The sequence below is a fragment of the Somniosus microcephalus genome, chromosome 4 (genome assembly GCF_052327205.1).
Source record: "Somniosus microcephalus isolate GS21.2 chromosome 4, FLI_Smic_1.0, whole genome shotgun sequence".
In the NCBI taxonomy this organism is placed as follows: Eukaryota; Metazoa; Chordata; class Chondrichthyes; order Squaliformes; family Somniosidae; genus Somniosus; species Somniosus microcephalus.
In genome coordinates, this window is record NC_140990.1 from 42,577,864 (window position 1) to 42,589,382 (window position 11,519).

General features: G+C 49.0%; 1 protein-coding gene across 5 annotated transcripts; it reads left to right on the top strand.

Annotated features, from left to right (window-relative positions):
• Window positions 1-381: 381 nt before the first annotated feature.
• On the top strand, window positions 382-5,497 carry LOC147118731 (uncharacterized). 5 transcript variants are annotated; one of them, XM_085984551.1, is made up of 4 exons: window positions 382-584; window positions 669-959; window positions 1,462-1,758; window positions 5,318-5,497. In XM_085984551.1, the coding sequence occupies exons 1-4, from the start codon at window positions 382-384 to the stop codon at window positions 5,394-5,396; spliced, it is 870 nt and encodes a 289-aa protein (XP_085840677.1). In that variant the 3' UTR covers window positions 5,397-5,497. The 5 variants fall into 5 exon arrangements, with proteins under 5 accessions (XP_085840677.1, XP_085840678.1, XP_085840679.1 ...); XM_085984552.1 differs by lacking the exon at window positions 669-959 and having other exon boundaries at window positions 382-668; window positions 1,507-1,758; XM_085984553.1 differs by lacking the exon at window positions 669-959 and having other exon boundaries at window positions 382-623.
• The last annotated feature ends 6,022 nt before the right edge of the window (window positions 5,498-11,519 follow it).

Genomic DNA, 11,519 nt, shown 5'->3' on the forward strand with positions numbered 1-11,519 from the left:
GCTAAAAGGGGAGGAATTGCAGTGTATGTAACCTGTACCACTTTAAGAGGACACCTTAAGGTGGTACAGGTATATAAACCCTGTGGAGCAAGTGTATTCCAGTTCAGCCCTGACCCTCAATTACTAAAGACCTGTTTAATTATTTCTGTAGTCTGTGTCCAGTTATTCAGCATAACTACATTTGGAAACACAGACTCAACAAATTTCACAACCTGTCTTTGTGTTTTTGTGTGTTCTGTCATGCTCCCTTTTTCTTGTTTTATATTCATTTTACAGGTTATTAGAAGGGCAGGATTTGTAGACAGGATATTTAACTCAAACATCACATCAACATCTGACAGTCACTCTATTCATCGGGACCTGAATATCATCAAACAAAACATGGAAGCAAAAAGCACCATTCACAGTGGGGAGAAACTGTACACATGTTCTCTGTGTGGGCGAGGATTCAGTCGATCCTCTGGCCTGGCGCAACACAAGCGCAGTCACACCGGGGAGAAACCGTGGAAATGTGGGGACTGTGGGAAAGGATTTGATTACCTGTATCAGCTGGAAACTCATCGACGCATTCATACCGGGGAGAGGCCGTTCATCTGCTCTGTGTGTGGGATTGGATTTACTCAGTCAAGTGACCGACTGACACACCAGCGAATTCACACTGGGGAGAGGCCGTTCACCTGCTCCGTGTGTGGGAAGGGACTCACTCAGACAAGTGACGGACTGACACACCAGCGAGTTCACACTGGGGAGAGGCCGTTCATCTGCTCAGTTTGTGGGAATGGATTCACTCAGTCATGCAACCTGCTGACACACCAGCGAATTCACACGGGGGAGAGGCCATTCACCTGCTCCGTGTGTGGGAAGGGACTCACTCAGACAAGTGACCGTCTGACACACCAGCGAGTTCACACTGGGGAGAGGCCGTTCATCTGCTCAGTGTGTGGGAATGGATTCACTCAGTCATGCAACCTGCTGACACACCAGCGAATTCACGGGGGACAGGCCATTCACCTGCTCCGTGTGTGGGAAGGGACTCACTCAGACAAGTGACCGACTGACACACCAGCGAGTTCACACTGGGGAGAGGCCGTTCATCTGCTCAGTGTGTGGGAATGGATTCACTCAGTCATGCAACCTGCTGACACACCAGCGAATTCACACTGGGGAGAGGCCATTCACCTGCTCCGTGTGGGGGAAGGGACTCACTCAGACAAGTGACCGACTGACACATCAGCGAGTTCACACTGGGGAGAGGCCATTCATCTGCTCAGTGTGTGGGAATGGATTCACTCAGTCATGCAACCTGCTGACACACCAGCGAATTCACACTGGGGAGAGGCCATTCGCCTGCTCCGTGTGTGGGAAGGGACTCACTCAGTCATCCCAGCTACTGAGACACCAACTTGTTCACACAAACATGAGACCTTTTGAATGTTCTGCATGTGAGAAAAGCTTTAAAAGCAAAAGGGATCTGCTGACACACCAGCAAATTCATTCTGGGGAGAGGCCATTCACCTGCTCTGAGTGTGGAAAAGGATTCACAAATTCAACCACCCTTCTGACACACCAGAGAGTTCACACTGGGGAGAGGCCGTTCACCTGCTCCGTGTGTGGGAAGGGATTCACAAATTCATCCCACCTACTGAGACACCAGCGAGTTCACACCGGGGCGAGGCCATTCACCTGCTCAGTGTGTGGGAAGGGATTCACTCAGAACTCCAGCCTGCTGACCCACCAGCGAGTTCACACTGGGGAGAGGCTGTTCATCTGCTCAGTGTGTGATAAGGGATTCACTCAGAATTGCAGCCTGCTGGCACATCAGCGAGTTCATACTAGGGAGAGGTCGTTCACCTGCTCCGTGTGTGGGAAGGGATGCACTCGGTCATACAACCTGCTGACACACCAGCGAGTTCACAAGTAACCGCAGTGGTTGGATTCTGCTGTTACTGCTGCTGTTAATCACATCCAGGCCTGAACCCTGTTCACTCTGACAGTTGGGTTCACTCCCACTGTTGAACTCCACCACTGACCCTGCTGAAGGTTGTAGGCTCAGGGAGTGGGGCCTCCAGGAGTGGACGGTAAGAAAGCTGGGTTTCGGTATCCTGACAAATATATGGCGAGGAACCAGAGGAATCCTTACTAAGGAAATGACTAGGGTTTCACCGGCCAGCGTAGGTCTAGGGGTGAATGATGCCTGACTCCCTGAACTGTCTTACATTGAACCCAGTTCAGATCAAGAGGAATTCAGTTTACAGAAGAATAGAGAGAAATATCACCCACAGTTGAGGGAGACAAACGCAACCATTAGAGAAGCTCAGAGATCTTTGAAAAAGAAGATGGTGCGCAATTGTGGTAATAATGGCAAAATCTTTCCCAGCTCCGTCAGGAGGCAGAATCCCATTAAAGATGGTTTCGGGCAGGGATGGGCAATGATTTGGGCTGGAGGGCCACTTAACAAGTTGTGGTGAGCTGTTGAGGGCCGCACACCAATGTTGCCCCTAAGGTGTGCGGCTGCACGGTGGCACAGCAATGGCGAGGCCCCGCGCAGGCCGCTCACCAGCTCCTGCCGCTGGGAGAGAAACCGCGCAGCACATTTAAAGGGCCCGCGCACGTTGGTGAGAGCAAAGTGTTCAATTGGTGAATCGGAAACAGTCCGACTCTTAGTGTTGAGCATCGCACCACTTCTACCCTCCCAATAATTTATCAACATAAATTCAGATAGTCCTCAGATACTATCTTAAATACACAGAATGTGGTGTAAGATAGTCAAAACTGCCGTTACTAAATGAATGAAATGAGTGATCGACCGATCGATGGATTATATGTTGGACTGAAAGTCCACGTGGCTGTTTGGCCGAGCGGCTCGAGTCTTTTGAAGCACAAATAGCTCTTTGTGGACACTGTTTCTGCTTCAAAAAACTGAAGGACATCAGAAGTCATTAACAGAGATGGGCACAGCATGCCAGCTCAACAAATGGCACCAAAGAATGGTGGGATGTGGGTTTATGCCTATTCTCCCTCGCACTGCAAATCCTTAATCTCCACTGGACTGTCGGGAAGAAAGAGGGGGTCAACAGAAAGTGAGCGTGTCCCCACAAGGAAGTACATTTGGAGGGTGAGACCCCACGGGTCACAGTAGAACAGCAGGGTCAGAGCAAGCTGCCTACCTGTTCCCTCAGCTGAGAATGCTTTGGTTGTGTGCAGGGACCTAAAGAGAAAAAAACACACAACAAAAAGTAAAAGGCAAAAGAAAACTTCAAAGGGTTTGCTTAAAGTAAGAAAATACTATATTTGTAAAATAACTGCAGGTAGTTCTTTGGCTAAACTCTTACTTAGTCAAACAATCATATTCCAATAAGTGATATTGCAGCTTGCTGTTGATGATAATTAGAGATGTACTTTGTAGATAAATAGTGTACGAGGTTAAAAAGCAGAAAGCTTCCCATTTGGGGATTCGTGTTGCTGCGGAACTGCTCAGGCTGTTTCCATCGTTATTTTATTGTCCTTTTGGCCATTTTTAGTAGTTGTCCTTCTAGTTCAGATATGCTGGGGGTAATTTGAACCTCCCCCACCTGACGGGATTGAATTTCCTGCTCATTTTACACCTTCCCCGATTTTGCTCTCCAATGATTTCAGTCGAAAGTGAAATCAGGCGGGTGTAAAACAAGCGTCCGATCTGATCGCATTAATTTCCCGCCGGGTGCGTGAGGTTAAAATCACCCCCTGCTGTTTCCAAACACAACCCAAGCAAATTTCTCCTGACAATAGTTTGGTTCTGATCCTTAATAATGTTCCAGCTATTCTTATCACCACAATTGCTTTAATTCTGACATTTGGCCTGTGATCTGACAGCAAAGCAGTGATCTCTTCACATGCAGTGAGCAAATGGGAACAAACTGGAGGTCCATTGCGCAGGAAGAAACCCAGACATGCGACGACCTTTTCTCTCATTTGAAGATGTGCATTGCTGAAGAGGATAAGACAGCTTGTAATGTGGAGGACAATCTAGTGTCAGGCAGTGTGCTTGGAGATGTCCAAATATTTATCATCATCCAGTCTGGTCCTCCGCATTGAAAACTCTTGGAACATCTCGGATTTGTGAAACATTGAGGTTGATTTTATTGGAAATATCAGATTCAGCTCTGATTTGCAAACCTTTATTATCGCAATGCTCTTGCCATTGAGATGCATCAGTCAGCTGAATAAGGTAGATTTGATATTTTCAGTAAATACAGGGTTCAGTTACATATTTCCAAATATGATTGGCTTCCCAAGTCCATTAAACATCACAGATCAGATCATTCAGTCAGGCTCATTGTCAAAGAAAGGCTCAATTGCAACTGGCACATGGGCAAGAATGGAATGTCGACCCTTCTCTTGCAGCTGATCGGGGATCTTGGATGTGTTTGATGTTGCTGAGATTGCTGAGCTTAGATTTCTTGGGGCTGATTTTCATTCTGGGTGGACATCGGGTGAGCGGTGCGATGGTGCTGCCTGTCCAATGTCCTCGGCGAGAAGACCCAGCCATTTTGATGGCCGGGCCTCATCTATGCAATATCCAGCTCCAACTGCTGAACCAGGGCTGACAGGGAGCTTGCAGATCGGAGGGCGGCGGGTGGGTTAAACTGGAAGTCTGCCGGCTCCTCCATGGAACACAGCCAGACACATTGATGCAGCAAACGGCAGATTCCATTTGCCCGCCTCTGTTTGTGGTTGTGATTCTCCTGCTGCCTCGGAGACAATGACCCGCCTCCTGACATTACATGGGCTGGGGTCAGGTTGGGGTCGGGTGCGGCGAATGCTCGGCCTCGAAGCCAGGCCTTGGTGGGCTGGATTGAATCCATTGGCGGGCTGGAAATGGCCCATGGGCCGTATTTTGCCACCACTGCCCTTGCCTGTATCAACAGCTCAACAGAGTCAGGGATTGTTCCCCGAGATTGGAAGGCAGCTCACAGAGTTCCCATTTTCCAAAAAGAGCCGGGGAACTACAGGCCCATCAGTGTGACCTCCACCACAGAGAAGATGCTTGAAGGGATCCTAAGAGATGCTGTTTATGATCACCGGGGAGGAGAAGGGGCCGTTAGAGAGACTCACCCCGCTTCTGGAAAAGATGGTCGTGTCCTACAAACCTGCTTGAGTTTTTTAAAAGAAATTTAACCCTTTTACACTGATATCATTCCGGTGAATCTGCACCACAACCCCTCTCCAAGGCCAATATATCCTTCCTGAGGTGCGGTGCCCAGATCTGAACGCAATACTCCAGATGGGTTCTAACCAGAGCTCTGTACAGCTCCCAGTGAGTTCACACTGGGGAGAGGCCATTCACCTGCTCCGTGTGTGGGAAGGGATTCACTCAGTCATCTAGCCTGCTGACACACCAGCGAGTTCACAAGTGACTGCAGGGGTTAGATTCTGCTGTTATTGCTGCTGTTAATCACATCCAGGACTGAACCATGTTCATTCTGACAGTTGGGGTTTGTTTCTGCTGATGTTAATAACTCCGGGAACTGGGCTGGAGTTTAATATTCTGGATATAAGTCAAATAAATCTGCTTTGTTTCAAACACACTTTGTATTGATTCCTTGATGTCTCTAAGATAAGAGGAGACTAATTGATGTCCTGTTACCGACTGTTCCATTTTTGGGGCCTGTTCTCCTTTTGTTAAAGAAAGACTTGTATTCATACAGCACCTTTCACCACTTCAGCACATCCCAAAGCGCTTTACAGCCAATGAAGTACTTTTGAAGAGCAGTCACTGTTGTAACGTAGGAAATGCAGCAGCCACATTGCGCACAGCAAGGTCCCACAGACAGCACTGTGATAATGACCAGATCTGTTTTAGTGATGTTGGTTCAGGGAGAAATGTTGGCCAGGATTCCAGGGAGAACTCCCCTGCTCTTTGAAATAACATCATGGGATCTTTTATAAAAACAGAAAATGCTGGAAATACTCAGCAGGTCAGGCAGCATCTGTGGGGAGAGAAACAGAGTTAACGTTTCAGGTCGATAACCCCAGTTCTGACGAAAGGTCATCGACCTGAAAGGTTAACTCTGTTTCTCTCATCACAGATGCTGCCTGACCTGCTGAGCATTTCTAGCATTTTCTGTTTTTATTTCAGATTTCCAGCATCCGCAGTATTTTGCTTTTGCTTCGGATCTTTTATGTCCAGTTGTGAGGGCAGATGGGGCCTCGCCTGAACGTCTCGTCTGAAAGATGGCACCTCTTTCAGTGCAGCGCTCCCTCAGTACTGCATTGGAGTGTCAGCCTAGATTTTGTTCTCAAGTCTCTGGAGGTGGACTTGATCCCACAACCTCCTGACTCAGAGACAAGAGAGAGAGAGAGAGAGAGAGAGAGAAAGTGCTCCCACTGAGACACAGAGAGAGAGAGAGAGAGAGAGAGAGTGCTCCCACTGAGATACAGAGAGAGAGAGAGAGAGAGAGAGTGCTCCCACTGAGACACAGAGAGAGAGAGAGAGAGAGAAAGTGCTCCCACTGAGACACAGAGAGAGAGAGAGAGAGAGAGTGCTCCCACTGAGCCAGAGAGAGAGAGAGAGAGAGAGAGAGAGCGTGCTCCCACTGAGACACAGAGAGAGAGAGAGAGAGAGAGAGTGTTCCCACTGAGACAGAGAGAGAGAGAGAGAGAGTGCTCCCACTGAGCCACAGAGAGAGAGAGAGAGAGAGAGAGAGAGAGAGTGCTCCCACTGAGACACAGAGAGAGAGAGAGAGAGAGAGAGAGTGCTCCCACTGAGACAGAGAGAGAGAGAGAGAGAGAGAGAGAGAGTGCTCCCACTGAGACACAGAGAGAGAGAGAGAGAGAGAGAGAGTGCTCCCACTGAGACACAGAGAGAGAGAGAGAGAGAGAGAGAGTGCTCCCACTGAGACACAGAGAGAGAGAGAGAGAGAGAGAGAGTGCTCCCACTGAGACACAGAGAGAGAGAGAGAGAGAGAGAGAGTGCTCCCACTGAGACAGAGAGAGAGAGAGAGAGAGAGTGCTCCCACTGAGACACAGAGAGAGAGAGAGAGAGAGAGAGAGTGCTCCCACTGAGACACAGAGAGAGAGAGAGAGAGAGAGAGTGCTCCCACTGAGACACAGAGAGAGAGAGAGAGAGAGAGTGCTCCCACTGAGACACAGAGAGAGAGAGAGAGCGTGCTCCCACTGAGACACAGAGAGAGAGAGAGAGAGAGAGAGTGCTCCCACTGAGACACAGAGAGAGAGAGAGAGAGAGAGAGTGCTCCCACTGAGACAGAGAGAGAGAGAGAGAGAGAGAGTGCTCCCACTGAGACACAGAGAGAGAGAGAGAGAGAGAGAGTGCTCCCACTGAGACAGAGAGAGAGAGAGAGAGAGAGAGTGCTCCCACTGAGACACAGAGAGAGAGAGAGAGAGAGAGAGAGCGTGCTCCCACTGAGACACAGAGAGAGAGAGAGAGAGAGAGAGTGCTCCCACTGAGACACAGAGAGAGAGAGAGAGAGAGAGAGTGCTCCCACTGAGACACAGAGAGAGAGAGAGAGAGAGAGAGTGCTCCCACTGAGACAGAGAGAGAGAGAGAGAGAGAGAGTGCTCCCACTGAGACACAGAGAGAGAGAGAGAGAGAGAGAGAGCGTGCTCCCACTGAGACACAGAGAGCGAGAGAGAGAGTGCTCCCACTGAGACAGAGAGAGAGAGAGAGAGAGAGAGAGAGTGCTCCCACTGAGACACAGAGAGAGAGAGAGAGAGAGAGAGAGCTCCCACTGAGACACAGAGAGAGAGAGAGAGAGAGAGTGCTCCCACTGAGACACAGAGAGAGAGAGAGAGAGAGAGAGAGAGAGTGCTCCCACTGAGACACAGAGAGAGAGAGAGAGAGAGAGAGAGCTCCCACTGAGACACAGAGAGAGAGAGAGAGAGAGAGTGCTCCCACTGAGACACAGAGAGAGAGAGAGAGAGAGAGAGAGAGAGTGCTCCCACTGAGACACAGAGAGAGAGAGAGAGAGAGAGAGAGCTCCCACTGAGACACAGAGAGAGAGAGAGAGAGAGAGAGAGAGTGCTCCCACTGAGCCACGACAAACACCCGATAATTACTCTAGATTATTTCAGGTCTCATACCTTCAGCTACACTCATGGACAAGTCCCAGCTCCCCATACCATCCAGAGTGCCTCCCCTAGCCTTGGTATTCAGGTAAGGTATCGGTAACATGTCCGTGTACCTGTCCTGGGAGTGTTTAATGGGACAGTGTAGAGGGAGCTTTACTCTGTATCTAACCCGTGATGTACCTGTCCTGGGAGTGTTTAATGGGACAGTGTAGAGGGAGCTTTACTCTGTATCTAATCCATGCTGTACCTGCCCTGGGAGTGTTTGACAGGACAGTGTAGAAGGGGCTTTACTCTGTATCTAACCCGTGCTGTACCTGCCCTGGGAGTGTGTGATGGGACAGTGTAGAGGGAGCTTTACTCTGTATCTAACCCGTGCTGTACCTACCCTGGGAGTGCTAGACAGGACAGTGTAGAAGGGGCTTTACTCTGTATCTAACCCGCGCTGTACCTGCCCTGGGAGTGTTTGATGGGACAGTGTAGAGGGAGCTTTACTCTGTATCTAACCCGTGCTGTAACTGCCCCAGGAGTGTTTGATGGGACAGTGTAGAGGGAGCTTTACTCTGTATCTAACCCATGCTGTACCTGCCCCGCGAGTGTTTGATGGGACTGTGTAGAGTAACCTTTAATCTGTATCTAACCCGTGCTGTATCTGCCCTGGGAGTGTTTGATGGGACAGTGTAGAGGGAGCTTTACTCTGTATCTAACCTGTGCTGTACCTACCCTGGGAGTGTTTGATGGGACAGTGTAGAGGGAACTTTACTCTGTATGTAACCCATGCTGTACCTGCCCTGGGAGTGTTTGATGGGACAGCGTAGAGGGAGCTTTACTCTGTATCTAACCCGTGCTGTACCTGCCCTGGGAGTGATTGATGCGACAGCGTAGACGAAGCTTTACTCTGTATCTAACCCGCACTGTATCTGCCCTGGGAGTGTTTGATGGGACAGTGTAGAGGGAGCTTTACTCTGTATCTAACCCGTGCTGTACCTGCCCTGGGAGTGTGTCATGGGGCAGTGTAGAGGGAGCTTTATTCTGTATCTAACCCGTGCTGTACCTGCCCTGGGAGTGTTTGATGGGACAGTGTAGAGGGAGCTTTACTCTGTATCGAACCCGCGCTGTACCTGCCCTAAGAGTGTTTGATGGGGCAGTGTAGAGGGAGCTTTACTCTGTATTTAAGCCGTGCTGTACCTGCCCTGGGAGTGTTTGATGGGACAGTTTAGAGGGAGCTTTACTCTGTATCTAACCCGTGCTGTACCTGCCCTGGGAGTGTTTAATGGGACAGCATAGAGGAAGTTTTACTCTGTATCTAACCTCTGCTGTACCTGCCCTGGGAGTGTTTGATGGGGCAGTGTAGAGGGAGCTTTACTCTGTATCTAACCCGTTCTGTACCTGCCCTGGGAGCGTTTCATGGGACAGTGTAGAGGGAGCTTTACTCTGTATCTAACCCGTGCTGCACCTGCCCTGGGAGTGTTTGATGGGACAGTGTAGAGGGAGCTTTACTCTGTATCTCACCCATGCTGTACCTGCCCTGGGAGTGTTTGATGGGACAGGTGTAGAGGGAGCTTTACTCTGTATCTAACCCTTGCTGTACCTGCCCTGGGAGTGTTTGATGAGACAGTGTAGAGGGAGCCTTACCCTCTATCTAACTCGTGCTGTACCTGCCCTGGGAGTGTTTGAGGGGACAGTGTAGAGGGAGTTTTACTCTCTATCTAACCCATGCTGTACCATTCCTGGGAGTGTTTGATGGGACAGTGTAGAGGGAGCTTTACTCTGTATCTAACCCGTGCTGTACCTGCCCTGGGAGTGTTTGAGGGGACAGTGTAGAGGGAGCTTTACTCTGTATCTAACCCATGCTGTACCATTCCTGGGAGTGTTTGATGGGACAGTGTAGAGGGAGCTTTACTCTGTATCTAACCCTTGCTGTCCCTGCCCTGGGAGTGTTTGAAATATATCACCGATCCTTCATCCACAGTCATTAATATAGGAATAACACTATTTAATATATATATAAATCCATAAGTATATAAATATATAGACATAAATATATATACAAAAATACATTTGACAACTTTGACTAGTTTCTCCTGCCTGATATAAACCAACCCCACAGTCACTGACACCAATCTCCTCTTGTCTGATATAAACCGATCCCACAGTCACTGACACCAATCTCCTCCAGTCTGATATAAACCAACCCCACAGTCACTGACACCAATCTCCTCCTGTCTGATATAAACCAACCCCACAGTCACTGACACCAATCTCCCCCTGTCTGATATAAACCAACCCCACAGTCACTGAAACCAATCTCCCCCTGTCTGATATAAACCAACCCCACAGTCACTGGCACCAATCTCCTCCTGTCTGATATAAACCAACCCCACAGTCACTGACATCAATCTCCTCCTGTCTGATATAAACCAACCCCAGTCACTGACACCAATCTCCTCCTGTCTGATATAAACCGATCCCACAGTCACTGACACCAATCTCCTCTTGTCTGATATAAACCGATCCCACAGTCACTGACACCAATCTCCTCCAGTCTGATATAAACCAACCCCACAGTCACTGACACCAATCTCCTCTTGTCTGATATAAACCGATCCCACAGTCACTGACACCAATCTCCTCCAGTCTGATATAAACCAACCCCACAGTCACTGACACCAATCTCCTCCTGTCTGATATAAACCAACCCCACAGTCACTGACATCAATCTCCTCCTGTCTGATATAAACCAACCCCAGTCACTGACACCAATCTCCTCCTGTCTGATCTAAACCAACCCCACAGTCACTGACACCAATCTCCTCCTGTCTGATATAAACCAACCCCACAGTCACTGACACCAATCTCCTCCTGTCTGATATAAACCAACCCCAGTCACTGACACCAATCTCCTCCTGTCTGATATAAACCAACCCCACAGTCACTGACACCAATCTCCTCCTCTCTGATATAAACCAACCCCACAGTCACTGACACCAATCTCCTCCTGTCTGATATAAACCAGCCCCACAGTCACTGACACCAATCTCCTCCTGTCTGATATAGACCAATCCCCAGTCACTGACACCAGTCTCCTCCTGTCTGATATAAACCAACCCCACAGTCACTGGCACCAATCTCCTCCTGTCTGATATAAACCAACCCCACAGTCACTGACACCAATCTCCTCCTGTCTGATATAAACCAACCCCACAGTCACTGACACCAATCTCCTCCTGTCTGATATAAACCAACCCCAGTCACTGACACCAATCTCCTCCTGTCTGATATAAACCAACCCCAGTCACTGACACCAATCTCCTCCTGTCTGATCTAAACCAACCCCACAGTCACTGACACCAATCTCCTCCTGTCTAATATGAAGGCATGAATGTGGACATACAATGGCTAACATTCAAGGAAATAATGCATAATTTACAACAAACATATATTCCTCCAGGGCA